This window comes from Chiroxiphia lanceolata, chromosome 19, assembly GCF_009829145.1.
Source record: "Chiroxiphia lanceolata isolate bChiLan1 chromosome 19, bChiLan1.pri, whole genome shotgun sequence".
Lineage (NCBI taxonomy): Eukaryota > Metazoa > Chordata > Aves > Passeriformes > Pipridae > Chiroxiphia > Chiroxiphia lanceolata.
In genome coordinates, this window is record NC_045655.1 from 4,995,057 (window position 1) to 5,012,480 (window position 17,424).

At 56.7% G+C, this 17,424-nt stretch overlaps 1 protein-coding gene across 6 annotated transcripts in view; it reads left to right on the top strand.

Moving 5' to 3' along the window:
* The first annotated feature begins 1,035 nt into the window (after positions 1–1,035).
* The window catches only part of MXRA7 (matrix remodeling associated 7), a 30,122-nt gene continuing 13,733 nt past the window's right edge, over positions 1,036–17,424 (top strand). Inside the window, exons 1-6 of one of the 6 annotated variants that reach the window (XM_032706583.1) lie at positions 1,038–1,634; positions 8,767–8,862; positions 11,141–11,201; positions 15,075–15,174; positions 17,054–17,104; positions 17,249–17,329. In XM_032706583.1, coding sequence (XP_032562474.1) covers positions 1,110–1,634; positions 8,767–8,862; positions 11,141–11,201; positions 15,075–15,174; positions 17,054–17,104; positions 17,249–17,282 — 867 coding nt within the window. In that variant the 5' untranslated portion in view covers positions 1,038–1,109 and the 3' untranslated portion in view covers positions 17,283–17,329. The other 5 variants (XR_004360290.1, XM_032706581.1, XM_032706585.1 and 2 more) reach the window with 5 other exon arrangements.

Here is a 17,424-nt window from a genome sequence, read left to right on the forward strand (position 1 = left end):
TCCTGAATTTTGAGCCTCCTGTTTTCCAGATCCCCCAGCAGCAAGGTGCTGGTGGGGGGAGGCTCTGGCAGCCCAGCTGCTCTCAGCACCCACTTACCTGGTGGGTGTGACAGCAGTTTATGGCACAGATGAACCACCGATACCATTGCAGCTCCTGGGGAAGGTGGTGCCATGCTCTAAAGCTTGGCATGGATGTGCTGCCAGATGCTCCTCACCCAGGGGAGTCAGGACAGCCTTCCTGGCCCTGCCAGCCCCTCCACTACCCAGCCAAGGGCTAACAAGGTGCAAATGGCCATTAAACAGTACCAGGAGGCCAGCTGACACCCCAGCCTGTCAGAGCTCACCAAGCTGTGGGTGCCTGCCTGCCCACAGGGAGCATCTCAGGAGACAGACACCTTCCCAGTCAATGGTTATGAAGGGGACCCATTAATAAGTGGCAGGACAAGAGGAAATGTCCTCAGGTTGTGCCAGGGGAGGTTTAGATTGGATATTAGGAACAAATTCTTCACCAAAAGGGGGTCAGGCATTGGAACAGGCTGCCCAGGGCAGTGGTGGAGTCACCATCCCTGGTAGTGTTCAAAAACGTGTGGATGTGGCACTTGGGGACATGGATTAGTGGTGAATGTGGCAGTGCTGAGATAATGGCTGGACACGGTGGTCTCAGAGGTCTTTTCCAACCCAAATCATTCTAGGATTTCACCATACAAGAGTCTGACGACCGGTCTGGGAATGATTTTGTGAATGTAGGGCGGTGTTTAATGAAAGATCCCCGTGTCCCAAGCTGGACACTCGCATCAGGCACAGCCGGGCCGCTTGCCCCTCGAGCCTTCCTCTGCCGGTCCCCCCTTCCCAAATCCCACCCCTGGGTGCGGGTGGATGCGGGCGGCGCATCCCCGGCGGGCGGGGATGTCTCTGGCCGGCGGCTCGGTGCGGGAGGTGGGTGCCCGGGCCGGGAGGGCCGGGGGGGCCGGGGCGGTGGGCAGGGCCGGGCGGATGACGCCGGGCAAAGCCGTCCGAGAGCCGGCCCAGCCCCGCCGCCGGCCCAGCGCTGCCCGCGCACCCCCCGCGGCCGCGCAGTCGGGTCGGGCGGGCTCCGGCGGCAGGGCAGGATGGACCTGGCCGTGGACTTGTACCTGGCCGTCCCGCTGCTCTTCACCGTCCTGGCCATCGTCCTCGCCTCCGTCTTCGTGAAGCTGCGGGGAGGCGGCGGCGAGCGGGCGGCGGAGCGGCCCCGGGAGCCCGCGGCGGAGCCCGCCCGGGAGGACGGCCCCGGGGGCGAAGCGGCGGGAGCGGGACCGGGAGAGGGGCCGGAGGACGAGGGGAGCCGGGTGCCGGTGGAGGAGGTCGGGGCGGGCGAGGAGGGGAAGGAGGCGGTCGCCCAGCAGCGGGAGGCGGCGGCGGAGCCGGGCCCCGCGGCCGAGCCCAGCCCCGTGGCGGCCGAGAGCATCCCCCGGCAGCCGCCGGCAGAGCCCAGGCAGGCTCCCCCAGAGCCCAGGCAGGCTCCCCCAGAGCCCCGGCAGGCGCCCCAAGAGCCCCGGCAGGCGCCCCAAGAGCCCCGGCAGGCTCCTCCAGAGCCCCATCAGCCGCCTCCAGAGCCTCGGCAGCCCGACCACCGAGAGGATGCGGAGAGCAAGGTAAGGCCGGCTCCCCACGGACCCTCCCCCGAGGTTCCCGCAGCCAGTGTCCCCTCCATCCCCTCCCCACCACCCCCGGCGGTGTCCCTTCCCTGTACCTCCGGAGCAACGCGGGAGGGGTTTTCCCCTAGAACAGGAAAGGTCCCGGCAAAACCCGAGTTTTTGTCTTCGGGTGGGGACGAGACAGTTGTCCCCGGGGACGGCAGAGGTTTGGGGAGGAGGTTTCTGGCTCCTTCCCACTCCCGCCCTCCAAGGAATGCTCCTAAAAATAATCAAGATAGTGAAGATTTAAGGGAAGAGAGCGTGAGCGTCTACTGCCTGCACATGTAACCCCTGGGTGTCTTTTCCTTCCCCCAGGGGCTTATCCAGGTGCTGGGGAATGTGCGTGTGTTTATTCTTCCTGTCTGCATCCCCTTTCTGTGGGTAACAGCGAACTGTCCCCGTGCCAGCGCCGGGTTCCTTACGCTGTCCCTGGCTGGCTGTCCTTGCCTGCCCCAGGGAAGGGACCGCCCCACTCCCTCCGAGCCCCAGCAGGATGCTGGCCCCAAGGTCTGACCCCTGGCTGAACTGGGGGGGCTGGTGGGGGCAGTGATGCCTATAAACGCACGGTAAATCCTGTTCCAGCACCGGATCTTGTTTAAAAATAAAAGGGCGACCCAGTGTCCATGGAAAGATCTTGTTCTGCTCTTGCCCAGCTTGGATGGGACTCGGTGACACCCCAAGGTGCCTGAACTCCCTGCCTTGGTGGCTTCCTCCCACGTGGCCCCTTGCCCCAGTGGGGGGAATTGAGTAGTGGGGTGGCTCAGGAATCCAGGAGAGATGCCTTATCCATGTGGCAGCAGCGTGTTTCAGCCGGGGAGCTCAGGCCTGGGGCCCAGGAGCCTCCTGGCTATTATTAGCAGCATTTGTAATCCTCAGCAACTGTATCCAGGCTGCGGGGCAGTGCGCAGACAGCCTTGGAAAGCATCTCCACTGACTCACTGGATGGCCTTGGGCAGGTCCCGGGGGCAGCCCCCCCCTTGCTCTGTACTATGATGTTCTGCAACACCCAGGGGTGAGCCCTGACCCACTCCTGGGGCTGGGACGTGGCTCTTCCTCCCTGTGCTCCTCCTCTTCTCCCCTGGTGGTTTCTGAGCCTTGGAGCTCTCCCTCTCCCTTTCCTGGCACCCCTTGGCCATGGCTACAGCTCTCGAGCAGCCCCCTCCCTCATCCTGGTGTCCTGGAAGGCACATCTGTTTCTCTGTCGTGTGATTTATTGGTGCCTTTGAGTACCAGGATCTCTGGAGAGCTCCTCGGCCACTGTTAGCCAGCTGGATCCTGGCTGGGCCAGCTCAGCACCAAAGCTGGCCACCAGCTTGGGCTGCTCTGTGCTCAGTGCAGCACCCATTGGGATGGATGGCTGTATCCAGTGCTGCCAGAGCTCATGGGTTCCTCTGCTGCCTCGCTAGCTCAAGCCTTGGGAATGTTTTCCTCCCCTCTGGCTGCCCTTCAGTCCCCAGTTGCTTTGAACAGGGACTGCAGCGAAGATTGTTGCCTTCAGAGAGGGGCTCAGCTCCTTTATCCCCGCTCAGCACAGCTGCAGTAACAGGGTTTAGCGTGGCTGGAAGTGAGGTCTTACTCAAGGCACAGGGAGTCTTGTGTCCTTCAGAAGCCTGGCTGGGCTCTGGGGGATTGGGGGTCTCCTCACTGCCCTCAGCCCCTCTTACAGCAAAGGGGGCACTGGAGCTGAGGAGGGTCCTGGAATAGCCTTGAGAGGTTTCCTCCTGGGAAATGATTACCTCACTGTAGGAGCAAAGCAGGACAAGTCACCCTGGACCTGAGCAGCATCCCTTTGGGAAGGACAGGGAGCAGATGTGTGCAGTCTGGGTGGTGGTAGGGAGCAGTGGGAAGGGGAGGGATGGTTCTCACTGCTGAGTAAGTGTTTGGGAGCTCTGGCCCACGCATGATCTCACAGCTGCCAGGACTGCTGGGTGCAGGCTGGGCCAGGCTGGCTGTCCCACGGGGATGGGTGGCACAGTGGAGGGAGTACGTGGGTTCCAGCAGGCAGCACACACGTGTGTGCCCAGCTGCTGATCCAGGGGCCGATCCCGTGGGCAGAGTGGAGGAGACCATCCACAGCTCTGCAGTGTCTCCCTGGGTTTCCTGCTTTTGCTCCCTCAAAGTTGCTTCATCCTCTTCCTCTAGCACTACTCAGGCCCAAGCCCAGCAGGTATTACAGGCAGGGGTGGGACTGGCCCTGGGCAGAGCTGTGAGTGCTTTGCATGCGGCTGCTGATGGAATTGTGCCCTGTCCAACCCATCTTGGCTGGCTGAGGGCTGCGGTCCTCTGATGTGACTCAGCAGATGAGGCTCCCAGACCTTGTGCTGAGGTTGGCTGGGGGCTGCTGCAGGCTCAGGGCTCTTCAGTACATCAGCAAGCAGAGGGCTGCACTCGGCACTTGGAGAGCTTTCTTTTCTTATTTTCTTTCCTTAATTTCATTCCTTGTTTTCTCTCCCTCCTGTTTGCTCAGCACGTACTGTGCCAGGCTGGTTTGGATTCACTGCAGCCATTAACCACTCAACTGAAATGCTGATGGATGGACCTGCTCAGGGAGAGCAGCCTTGGTGTGTTCTAATGACTGGCTGGAGCTGTGCATCCCTCTGCATCCCTCCTTCCCTTCTCCCTGCCAGTGCAAACTGGTATCTGCTGGGGCAGCTGTGTGGCACAGCCTCCCTCCTGCTTCCATCTCCTGCAAGGCTGGTGAAATCAGTGTGGGTTGAAGCTTCCCTGCCCCTCTGTAGTGACCAGACCATTTCAGCATCATGCCCAGGGCTACAAAGTGAAGCAGGGGCAGAGCAGGGAAAGCAGTCCTTGTTTCCATTAACTGCTGATAGTGGTTCCCCTTGTCTCTGCTGGCTCCCATCACTGAAATAAAGTTAATTAGTCTGTCATTGTCTGTTCTCATCCCCATCCCCAGCTTGTTAACGGATGAGGCAGTGCTGTCAAAGCAATCCCCTAATGAAAAGCTGTTGGGTGGGAACAGCAGCGTCGCTGGAGCTGCAGAGCGTGGTCCTTGTGAGAAACAGTCAGAAACTTCAATTCTCTAATGAGTAGTTCTGCCCTGGAAATGGCAGGTGGCAGGGACAAGGCGGGGGTTTCAGTGGTGTTCCAGAGCCACCTCTGGGATGCCATCCTGGCCAGAATGTTCTGGAGCTGAGGAGGGTGAGCAGGCTCTGCTGGGCACGGCAGCCTGGCTGGTTTGCCAAGGGTTAACTGCAGCTGGGGGCTTCAAACAGAGCAGGGTCAAGTGGGTGACAGTAGGAGAGAGGGGACATGTAAACCCTGCCTGAGCAGGGCAGCTGCAGGGCTGTCACCCGGATAGCAAAGGCACAAAGGCTGTGTCATCTGTCTCTTCTGCCAAGTTCCTGGCACCTTTCCCCTGTGCTCCCCACCTTCCCAGTCTGTGCCATCCTGGGGGCTCCCAGTGCCCTCTGGGCACACCAGGCAGCACAAACCACCCAGCTCCCAGCAGGAACCCTCTTTACATTTAAAAAATCAGCATCTCCCCCTCTAATGCCTCCTTCCTGCCTTCCCTGTGCCGGAGGGGAGAGGGTGTCTAATTAAGTCTGGCTTTAATTGGCAGCTGTGTAGGCTGTGTCTGCACTGCCAGTGGGCTGGGGCAGGAGCTCCATCGTCCCACAGTGTGCTGGGAAGGGATGTGGTAATGTGCTACCCTTTGCACAGGCCCCTGCCAGGGAATTTGGGGCTCCCCAGCTAGACCCTGATTGCTCAGATGTGCTCAGCTCTCACCCAGAGCAGTTTGTGCTGATGACAAATACATCATCTCTTGCAGTGGCTGGAAACTGGGAAGCAAGACAGGACATGTGTCACCCCCCAGAGAGCCTGTGCACGTGTCCTGCCATGGGCTGGAGCACAGGGCTGGTGCTGGGATGTGCTGTGGGGCATGGGGGCACTGGGGCTCTGTGTTGTGTCCCTTACAAGGGTCCAGAAGGTCTGGCTGCTGCCCAGTTCCTGCTGGGCTGGGTACAGCCCTGAGAGTCAGCCTGGAGCTGAGCACTCCTGGAGCAGAGGCCACAAGGACTCTTTGCTTTCTGAAGTGCCCATCCATGTGAACAGCTGCCAGGTCAGCTTTGCAAGCGAGGGCTGGGTTTTCCTGCCCCTGCTCTCAAGGATGCCATCTGGCTGATCTGGGCAGCAAGGGATGTCCCAGTGTGTGGTGGTTGCTGGCCAGAGGCCGGAGCAAAGAGGGGAGAGCAGTGGATGAGCCGTCTGGGTGTGATCCTGGGGGAGCCACACCGGGATGTGATGGTGCCTGCAGGGGTGGGTGCTGCTGAGCTGGAACTCCTCACCCCACCATGGGACGTGCCAGTGTTTTCCCCGTCAGATCTGGCACTGCCTGACCCCTCTCTGAGGGCTGGGTGGTCCTGGAGCTTTGGCAATGCTTTGTCCACTCCATGGCTTGTCCTTGCCTGTAACCGTGACGGGGAGCTGGCAGGAGCAGATCCTCCCACACTTTGGGGGGGGTCAGACCTGCAAAGCTCCATCTGCATGTGAGGCACATCCCTACCAGGCACCCTGGAGCTGGCAGGACCATTGCCAGGGGCTGGAAAACTGCTCTTGTTCTGTAGCAGCTGCTTCTCTGGCTGGCGGGAGGATGGAGAGCCCCAGCAGTGGGGTGAAGGGGACATAGCAGCTGCTTTGCTTTGCTAAACTCTGCCCAACATTATTATTTAGTCTTTTTTTAAAGGCTTCTTTCTTCCCCTTTTCTCCTGGCTTCTCTCTTTCTGGCTGCCTCTCTCCTGTCTGCTTTCTTTCTCTCTTGCAATGTCTTGCATCAGGCTTGGAGCAGAAAGTGCAGCCATAAATGGCAACACACAGGGCCTGGGAGTTTAATCCAAGATAATTTTCTCTTGTTTTGGAGTCTGGGATCTTCCCTTTTCCTGAAGCTGGAGCGGGGCACTTTGTGGTCCCTGACCTGCACATAGGTGCCAGGCCCGTCTCTTCAGCTAAGGAAAGGGAGAGGGACACACCAGTCCCGTGGCCTCCTCGTGTTTTCTGAGAAGGAAGTGTGTTGCTCAGAGGTGTTTGCACCAGGGATGGAGGAAGTGGGGAGGAAATGGTCAGAAATGAGCTGAAAACCAGATGATGCTGTGATGGGGAGCTCGGCTTCCATCTCCTGTGGGGCTGGGAGAGGGGTTGGTGGTGGCAGAGCCATGAGGGGGGATTTTGGGGACTTGATGCCAAGCTCCTCTATCTGAGCCATCTTTCCCTGGCAGATTCAGCGTAGTCCTGGTCGGTGCTGTCTGTGTCCAGAATGTCCCTGAAGGTTTTGTCTTCACTCTGCTTTTGTCCTAAGCCCCCTCTGACAGACTCAGCTCCGTGTGGCCGTCTCGCTCGTGGCCATGAGCTAAAGGGCAAAAGCACGTTTGTGATGATCCAACAAATGCTTCGGCTCTGCAGCCAAGAGCTGCCAAAGGCCGAGGCAGATGGATAGCTGCCTTGTTATTTAAGGTAGATGACTTGCTGGATTTTAACCCCGGGCTTTTCAGAGCCTCTGGCAAGCTGTGCAGAGGTGTGACGCAGGGCGAGCGGGCGCGGGATGTGCTGTGGAGTGGGCTGGGTCCATCCTGCCCGCAGGCGGGAGCGGGCAGGGAGCGTTCCCAGCCCCGGGGCCGCGCAGCTGCCGCCGATCGCGTCCCCTCGCCGGTGCCGGCGGCAATGAGATCTTTGTTTGCCGCAGCAGCTGGACCGGGCGGCCCGTGTCAAGCCTCCTCCAGATGCTCCCGGATAATGACGTGTGGAGGCTCCCTGCAGAGCTGCTTCTCGCCTTTTTTTTTTTTCCGCGGGGAGGTTTTCGTGGTCGGTGCACACCACGGAGAGAGGTTGGCTTGAGGGCTGTTGGCTGGAGCACTCAGGTCCTGCCTCCTCCAGCAGCTCCTGCTGCCATTTGGCCCTAATCCACTCTTCCCTCACTCCCCACCACTCGAAATGGTTTTCCTGCATTCCCCCTGGGCTGCACCTTCAATAGAAGAGCAGTGCCTGTGGTGCCATGGTGTCCTCTTTGGTTGTCAAGTCTCCCAGTGTTGTCCTAACGCCTTCCCCCTCCCTTTTTCGGATGTTGCCCCCCCTCCCAGAGCATTCCATGGTTGGGACACAGCAACCTCCGGGCTGGGCTGTTCTTGCCCATGGCTGTGAGAGAGCTGGGACAGCAGCACCCACTGGCCACGGCAGGGCTGAGGAGCTCTGAAATTCGGGGCAGGCTCCCTGGAGGTGCTGGGATGCTCCAGGCAGGGAGGGCTCTCTCCTCCTCCCCGGCTAGCAGGGGCTGTGGGCACAGCCAGGCTCAAGGTGGGGCTTTGTCCCTGCAGAAAGTTTCTCCAGCCAGCCCAGGGACTGCTCCCAGCCCAGTGCTGGATTTCAGTGCAAGGCTGATGAACACGGTGTCCCTGCTCCCTGCCCATGCAGATCCTCCTCCACAGCCGCCCTCCTGGCACAGCAGGGAAAGGCTCAGCTGAGAAGTGTTTGGGCAGGGGAAGGCAAGCTTTGCACGGGGGTCGAGGCCATCCAGAGCTGATGGGGGGCTGAGAGGGCTGGGAAGCCCCATCTCTGGATTGCAGGGGGATGGGAAGGTTTCCAGGGGGTATTATGGAGAAGGCATTTGGCAGAGCAGGTCCTGAAAGCATTAACGATCTGAGCACGCTGTGTTGTTCTTCTCTCCCCTTCTGCTAGTCCTGATCTGCTGCATCAGCATCCCAAGAAGCTGCCTCCAGCCCTGCCAGGACACACGGGCAGCCGAGCCTGGCACTGGCAGAGCTGCTCCCCCTCACTGATGGCTCCTTGCACTGGTCCCAGTCCTGCAGGCTGGGGCTGCCACAGAGAGCAACTCATGAGCTCCAACCCCTGGCTCCAGGTCTGGGCACTGGAGATCCCTGGTGTTCCTTCCTCACTCCAGCAGCCGTGCCAGGGCTTGGCACATGGATCAGAGGCAGCACAGGCTCGGGCACGGGGGCAAGATGGGTCTGGCTACATCCAGAGAGACTTGTCCCCGTGTGCTGATGTTGCTGGGGCTGGTTGCTTGAGCACAGGGAGGGCTCAGGGGTGTTTGTGCTCAAAGCCTTTTGACTTTTTCCAGATACCACCATTGGGTGCCTCACCTGGATCCAGCCTCGGGCACACAGGACAAGCAGAGGATGTGTGTGGCCATGCAACACTTCCCAGCCATGCAGAGGTGCGTGGGATGGAGATCCAGCCTGGGGAGGGTGGCACAGCAAACAATGTGCCAGTGTCCCTGCAGGGGTGGGACATTGTCCCAGGGTAGCAGTGGCCATGGGGAGAGGGGGGCTAAACTTGCCTGCTGTGCTCTGCCAGGGGAGGTTGGGTGGGCTTTTAATGGCTTTGCCTATTTAAACCAAGGAGAAAAAGTGCTCCAGGGGCAGATGTGTTTCTCAGAGGCGGAGGGAGCGGTGCCTTGTTCCGGGGGGAGCAGCGAGTGGGGCCACACTGAGACAGATGGGGGGACTCTGGCAGGGGGGCAGCAATGGCTGCAGGAATGAACAGCCCTGGCAAGACATGGGGACAGGGATGTTGAGGCTGGAGCCACGGCATGGGGGAAGGGAAGCGCTGGCACCTGCCTCTGAGCCATCCAAGCAGAAAAATGTTGTGCTGTAGGGAGCTCCTGGCTGCCACGAGCAGGGGCTTCCCAGATGGCCACAGCACATTGCTGTCGCCTGCCAGCCTGGATTCCCTGGCTGCTCCCTCTGCTCCCATCAAATGTTTCTTTCTCTGTGTTGGAGCAGAGGTATTTTTTCCTTCCTTGGAGCTTTGGCACCCAATTTCCTGCTTGCTTCCATTGTTAAATGCTCAGAAATGCTCAGCTCCTAATGCCCAGGCAAGGAACAGGCTAAAATCTCCCTTCTTGTGTCAGGTTGTGGAGGGTCTCCCTGGGGGTGTCCTGGCTCACAGGGAGACATGGATGTGATGGGGAACTGCTGCCCTGGGCTTGTGGCTGAGTCACCAAGGCTGAGCATTCCTTCCTTTCACCCTCTCTGAGGCTGCTCCTTTGGGTGCCTCCCCAGCCATCCTCAGGGAGAGTCCATGTGTCCAGTGGGAAGTGCCCATGTTTGGAAGTGTGGCCCAAAATAGCAGTGGCTGCAGTGGGCGGGGGTCTTGGTGGCATCTCCTTCTGGGGAACAGAGTGGCAAGAAGAAGCCAAATGGCTGTGAATAATGCACATTCCTCCCCGATGACAAACTAACCTAGTTCTGGGCTGGGGCCATGCTCCAGCAGCTCATCCAAAGCCAGTTCTTGACTCTGTGCATGGTCCTTCTTAGATCAGCTTTGTTTCCCTTGGGTCTCCTTCACCCCAGATTTTCCCATGTGCCCCTTGATAACGTGGTGGCTCAACAGCCTCTCTCCATACTCTGTCCCCTCTCTCCCATGTGCTTTGCCCTTTGCATGCCAGCCCATGGGATGCACTGGGAGGATGCAGGAGGACATGTGCCCCAGGGTGCTGGTGACTCTGGGCTCAGCTCACAGGGGTTTACAGCCAGGGGCACTGCTCTCTGCAGGAGGAACTCACACATGTAGGGGCTCTGCCATGTGTCCTTGACTTATCTCCAGAGCTGGAATGCTCCTCTCCCTCCCTGCTTGCAGTTTGCATGCCTTTCTGCAAGGGAAAGGAATCTGGGCTTGATAAAGCTTGTAGTAGCTTGTAGGAGGCAACCCCAAAACTTCCAAAATTGCTTTGAGTTTTAAAAAAAAACCCCAAAACATGCTGTTGTTGCTCCTCTCTGTACTCCAGAGATCAGAGATCTGCTGCCACCACAGTGTGTGTGTGTGGGCACCTCTTGGAGGAGCAAGAGGCTGGGGGTCCATGGGCAGGAGCCTGTGGTGTCTGTGGGGGTTCCTGCCAGGTGAGGCTGGAAGGGCTCCTGGAGGGGTCCCAGCACAGACCCTCAGCACTGGTTTGACCACTGGTCCTGACTGGCGAGTGCTCCTGTGCTTTGCAGCAGCTGCTTGGCCTGTGGCTGCAAGGTGGCTTTGGCTGGGGACCCTTCCTAGCTCTGGGACAGTCTGTGCAAGCCTGGCCTGGGGGCACACAGAAGTCCCCGTGGCTCAGTCCCCTGCATGTCCCTGGACAGGGTGAGGAGCACAGTGGGTGCGTCCTGGGAGGGTGCTCAGGCACAAGGCTGTGCCTGGGGACACCAGGATAGCAGGTTCTTCCTGAAAACCTTAATATCCCCTCAATTATGAGGAGGCACTTGCAGTCTGCAGTCTTTGGGTGGGCAAGATCCCCCTGACTGATTAGTGAGAGGAAAGCAGACCAACAAACCTTGCTCATTAGCGAGCATCCTTTTGGCCTGTTCCATGGAAGAAGCAGGAAAAGGGTGTCCAGCCCTTGCTCTGGGCTCTTCTTCCCAGCCCTGAGGGCTCTGATGCCTTGAGCAAGCACAGTTATTTAGCACAGCACCTTCTCCTCATGGCTGCTCTGTTTTTAACTCCTCCAGGAGGAAGAGGTGGACTCAGAAAACGAGAAGCTGGTGGTGAGAGAGCCGGAGGATGAGGATGGTGAGTGCCAAGCAAGACAGCACCCTGCAGGGAGGGTATGGACAGGTCTGAAGCCCTGAGTGCTTGGGGATGGTCTCCTTCCTCCAGGAGATGGAGAAGAAATTCCTACCCCTGTTTGCTTCCTGAAATGCTCTCGGGCTGTTGGCCACGGGGTAGCTTCGTGAGGCAGCTGCCCCAAAAGCTCCTTGCTCACATCCAGGACAATCTCCAGGGGCTTTAGTCAGAGCCACGTTTAACTGATTAGCCAATTAGTTGATTGGAAAATGATTAATTGACTAAGTGGGGTGACAACTGCTGCACTCCTAAGGAAATGAAACAGATGGTGCCCAAGCAAGAATGTGTGTCTGAAGGGGACTCTTGCTCTCCTGAGCAGCCCGGGAGGTGCTGGGATGTCCCCAGGAGTCCTGGTTGGGGCCAGCTGGGGCAGCAGGACAGCTTGGTGTGTTCCCCCTTCCCTGCCCCACTTTCTGCTTGGCCATTTTAAGGTGCTATGTGGCAATCCCCCATCTTGGGAGGATTATGCCTAATGCCACAGAGAATCAAATTTTAATCCTGGTGCCATTCCTGCAAGGTGGGGGAAGCGCTTTTGGAGACAGGGTTCCCAACATACACTTATTCCACCCTGTTAGGCTTCCTTGCAGCACTGGTGATTATGTTACCACATAGGGCTGCAGGAGATCTGATTTGAGGAATGATGGATTTATCCTGCCAAATGGATGCTCAGTAATGCTGTTCTGCTGGGCTCTGCCTCCCTGGGTTCATCTCTGTTTCAGGGCTGCTCTGGCACTGCTGAGCATGATCTTGAAGTGGCTGTGGCTTGGGATCAGGAGATGACAGTCCCTGACTGTGAGTCCAGGCTAACCCAGTATCCTCCCAAGCATCTCCTGCAGACAGGCACCAACTCCCCTCCTGAATTATTCACACCATTTCTGAAGTGTTTTATAATGGGACTGGGCAAAGCGATGGCTCGGCTGGATGTGGAGGCAAGAGGGATGCAGCTGGGAATACTGGCACTGCCCTGGCTTTGCTGGGATCAGCCTCACTCCTTCCTTCACTGTCTCCAGCGTGTCACTTGGCCCTGCTCAAGCCTCTGAGCTGCTGCCTGGTGAGCCAGAGATTTCCCTTGGGCACGTGGGGATCGTGCAGGCAGCCTGTGACCAGCCTGGGATGCTGCCGTGGGGACAAAAGCCACTGGAGCAGCCTTCTCCCCACTTGGGGCAGGGAGCTGGCAGGGAGCACATGTGGAACACAGAGCAAGCATGTTCAGGGGGCCACTCTTGGGGCTGGTCTCACCCTGCCAGCTCAGGGTCACAGCACTGGCAACGCGAGGGCAGAGAGATGAAAGACAAATGTTTTCTTTGATATGAACTCACAGATGCTCTGAGTAAGTAGGTCACCTCCTATTTCTGCAGTGTTTTCACTGCCTACATGAAAACCCAGCCTTCCCTTATTCTGAGTGTTTCCTGAAGTTTGTTTTTGATCTGCATAGAAAGTTCCTGAACTCAGAAAACAGCCAGAGGTTTCCAAAGCCACAAACTGGCTCCTTTTTAACCACACCATGTGGGCAGGGAGAAGGGGAGTTTCTCTGCCTCCCTCTTCCCTTATTATTTTCTTGTGAGGTGGCAACTAAACTGCCCTTTTGGGGCCAGGCAGAACCCCAAATCTCAGTTTACTTGGTAGAATACCACGTGAGGGAAACGATCTGAATTGTCCTTGAAATCGGGCGAGCTATACAAAGGTAACAAAACAGCTCCTGCTCTGCACCAGGGTAAGGAACAGGATGTTACACCCTCTTTTTTTTTTTTTTTCTTTCTCCTAATATCTCCCAAAGCAGCAGCCAGCTGAATTTTGTTTCCATGCACTTTTGTGGCCATCCAAAGGGCTGATAAGCTGGAGCATTACTGCTTGTTTCCAGCTGGCCAGGTTTGTTTGTCTGCCCATGGGGAGGGTTTTCCCACAGAGGGAAGTGGGATATGGCCGAGCTGAATGTTTGGGGCTGAGGGACCAGAGCATTGGGCTGCTTGTGTTGGGACATTCATGGTGATGGTAGGGAAAGGGTTTGCCTGTTGTTCCCCCAAGAGCTCTGATGGCATTTTGGGATTACAGAAACACTCTAGATCACTACCTGAGCAGTAACCCACCAGGACTTCCCAGGGAAGCTCCCCAAGACCAGGAAAACGGAGTTGTAAAGAAGTGAGGAAATGTGGATGTTAGTACTGCTCATTTCTGAGATCTCTGGTTTCCTCACCTATGAAATGAGGCTCTGACTTGCCTTTTACATGGCAGTCCCCAGGGTCTGGCAGCAGCTGAATCTGTGCACGAGCTTGGGGTTGGAGAAATGCCTAAATCAAGCAGCTGATCTCAGACACAGAGAGAAACATCCTTAAGGGCAGTGTTTATTGGAAAACAGAAGGGAAGCTGCTGATGCTGAATCCTTCTGTGTGAGGAAGGGAGGAGAGGGGCTGTGAGGTGCTTTTCATTTGGGCAAATGGAGGAGGAAGAACTTTCATGGATGCCCATAACAGCAGTAGAGAGGATTGGAAGGGGCTTCCTAAGTGACTGGGGGCAGAGGATGGGTCCATGGGTTATATACAAGTCAGAGCTTTCTCTCCTGCCACAGAAATCAGGGGAGTTTCACCACTGTTGGAGTCCTGCTGGTACTGGGATGTACATCATCCTCAAAATCTGTTTTGTGCATAATGTGCAATTTTGAGGGGCCATGCAGATAATGCAATAACATCTTTCTTTTGTGCACCCCAGGGCTGTGAGGGTTGGGGGAAGCAGCAGATGTTTCTGGGTGGATGTGGAAACAGCAATGCTGGATGGCTTGATGTGAAGCAGCTGAGTCCTGCAGTCCTTGAGAGATAAAGGCTCCCAGATAAGCAGCCCACAGATAACTGGAAAAGGCGACTACCCAAAGCAGCCGCTCCTCCTGGGCCGCCTTTTGGATTGACCTCCCCTCCTGTTGCTTCCTCCCATCTGTAGGAAGATAAAGCAGGGGAGAGGTTTTTAAAAGCAAATAGCGCTCGAGCAAAATCCGATTGGAAAAGGATCGGCTTTGGCTCAGAGTCTGTGAGCTTTGGTGCTCTAATTAGCACAGGGCTGGGGCTGGCGAGCTGGGTGGGAGAGCAACCAGGCCTGGAGAAGGAAACCGTGGTTTCATCTTCAGGTCTTTTGGCTGGTGACAGAGGGACTTGGATCCAGCTGTGTTGGTGCTCCTGGGGCTGCCCTGGCTCAGTGCTGTTTGCAGTCCTGAGATTTGCCGTGCAGCATCTCCTTTCTTCACAAGCTTTGTCGAGGGCTGCAGGGAGCTGCTGGGCTACGTGGCCTGGGACAGCTCTTCGTGGCACCATTCGTGAGCCCCAAGCATGGGAAAGGGCCCCTGGACAGGAGAGGGAGGGAGGGAGGAGGAATGCAAGTCTGGAGAGGAGAAGTGGAAAATGCCGGGAGTTAATCAGGGCAGGATTAGCATGTCTTGATAAGCCAAGATGGGCTTGCAAGGCTTTGAATCCAGGGAGAACAATAGCATATGGTTCCTGTGCTTTAGGATTTACTTGGATCTGCTTCCAAGCAGGCTGCTCGCTCGCAGCAGCCCTCACTGTTGCCAGTGCTGGCTGCAGCAGGGACTCCTGCCATCCTCTGGCCAGCAGCACCTTGGCTCTCCTCTGCAATCCACACTGCTTCCCTGGCTCTGCTCAGGCTTTCTGGAGACTGGAGCTGGCTCAGGAAGTGTGTTGGGGTGGCCACAGCCTTTGGGCTGCAGGAGCGGAGGTCAGAGAGCATCCCGAGGGAACAGCCCCACCACTGTTGGTTGTGCCCTGGGGAGGTCTCTGGTTCACAGATCTCTTGCTCTTTTTTGTCTCCCCTCTCCAGCTGCAGATGGGACGTTCTCTTTTAAATACAGTCCTGGAAAGCTGAGGGGAAACCAGTACAAGTCAATGATGTCCAAAGAGGAACTCGAGGAAGAACAAAGGTAAGTTGAGTTTCCTTTTTCTTCTTGCCCAAGCCCACCAGATTGACGTGCCCTTGGAGCAAGCTGGGTGTGCTCAGACCTCTCTCCCCCCATACTGCCCTGGTAGTCTTAGGCTCAGTGTCTCAGAGCACCAGCATTCCAGACCTCTCCCACCCAGGAAGACAAGAGAACAAATGAAGTCACACTGATTTAGGAGATGGAGACACTGTGGCCCTATATACTTTTAGAGCTGTTCAAGCTTCTTCTCTGGATGCTTAGATCAAATTTTCCAGCTGATGCAACTGCTGTAGTTCTCCTGATCCCGTTAGTACTGTGTTGATATATATCTGTTGAGGACCTGATCTGTAGCTACTTCCCCTCCCTTTGCCCTGTAGGTGTTCTCCAAACCAAGGACATGGGCACAGCTCAGAAATACTGGAGCAGACTGAGTGTGAGGCTTTAGAGCTCCCTGAGATGGGGCTGACACTGAAAGTGTCCATACCCAGGGCTGCCTCCTCAGCTCTAAGTGGTGAGGATTTGCCATGTAGTGGGCCCAGTAGAGATGGAGGATTGTCCATGTCAGACTTTTTCCTGAAGTGTCCTCCTGAGCCCTGTATGAAGAAAGGAAGAACCTGTCCTGTTACAGAAATCAAGCTTTCTGGCTCAAGATTTCCCAGCCTATACCAGGGAATAACCTCACAGCTGAGAGCTCTGTGGCAGGCTGCTCCCTTACAGATGTCTGCAGCTCACACCCCTTCCCTCTTGGGTGAACTCCAAGGAACTGATTTTCCAGTGGTGGCTCAACAAGGGCTGTTGGACTCAATTCTCCTCCCAGTGGTGTGCACCTCCCAGAATGATTTAGGGGCATTTGTCACCCCTTGCCTGTCATACCGTGGTCTACCACCACAGCTGGCCTCATGTAAAAACATGAGAGCAGTGGAGAAGGCAAAGATGAGGGATCACACCTCTCCCCTGGCTTAGGCATGTCCTGCCTTGCCTTGAGGCCCTTGGGAATCATCTCTGTGATGCCCAGCAGCTGGGCTGGCTGAGGTTTATCTCTGTGGTGTAAGCAGGGTATTGTGGTAGGCAGAGTAAATCCAGAGACCTGCCCTGCTCTGGGGCCAGCAGCAGAAATGATTCTGCATGGGTGACATCAGGAAAAAAAGTTTGTTTTCTTTCTTTTGTTATATCTTTGTTGTGCCTGAAGCCCTCACCCTGTAAAACACTGAGCAGGGCTGTTAGTGTCACTGTATTTTTCACCTGGGAGGGAGGTGGTGGAATGAACTGAGTGAAGGTCAGAGATACCCATGGGGCTCAATGGGAATTGCTTTTCAGGATCCTGCTAAACACCAATGGAAAGCATACCTGCAGCTGGCAAATTCAAACTCTTTGCACCAGCAGCTCCATCCAAACCAGCTGAGCAATGGCTGCTCAGGTTTCAGGGCCAGAAGTCCTGCAGGTCCTTGGGCTGGTTCCTCTGTGGCAACAAATGGCCCTGCTGTCCCCTGGGGACACTGAGGGGACATTGCCTATGGACAGCAGTGGGATGGGGGTTTTGTAATCGGGACTGTGGAACAGGCTCCAGGGGGTGATGGACCTGTCCTGGGCACACAGCATCTCCCAGGCATCGCTGGTCATGTCTGTTTGGAGCATTCCCAGGGCAGGACAGTGCATCTAGAACTGATGGACAGTGCCTGGGCTTCGGGTCCCTTGGAGGCTCTCGACAGCCTTCCACACCGAGGGCCATTGGCAGATGTGTTTTTCCTACTGCTCCTTTGTTTTCTTCTCTTCCATATTTGTGTTGTTCATTTCTTTAAGGCAGCTGTGTGAATTTTTTTTTGTCTTGCTTTGTTGCTGGCTTACTTTTCCCCCCCTCAAATCTTCACTGCGGCATCAGCAGCTTTTCATTGCAGGCCTCGCAGGCGGTGCAAGGGGGCAGGGCTGCTGCCAGGTAAGCTCCTGGGCGAGCTGAGCGCAGTGGCTCAGCCTTGTCCTGCATCCTTCTCCTTGTCCTTCCATCCCTCTCCCCCATTCCATGCACCCCGACTGTGCTGCTGACCTGCTGTGACCCAGGTTTGCCGCCTTTATGTTGCAGGATTGAGCTGACCTCTGATCTCACATCTCTGTAGCAAGTACCTTAGGTCCTCGGCCACAAACATTCTTGCAAATCTTTTTGGTAAGGAAATGCTGCTACTTAGAAGTAGTGGTACCACTGGTAACATCTGCTCATGTGTTGGTTTGCGATTTTTTTTTTTTTGGCTTTGTTTTGGT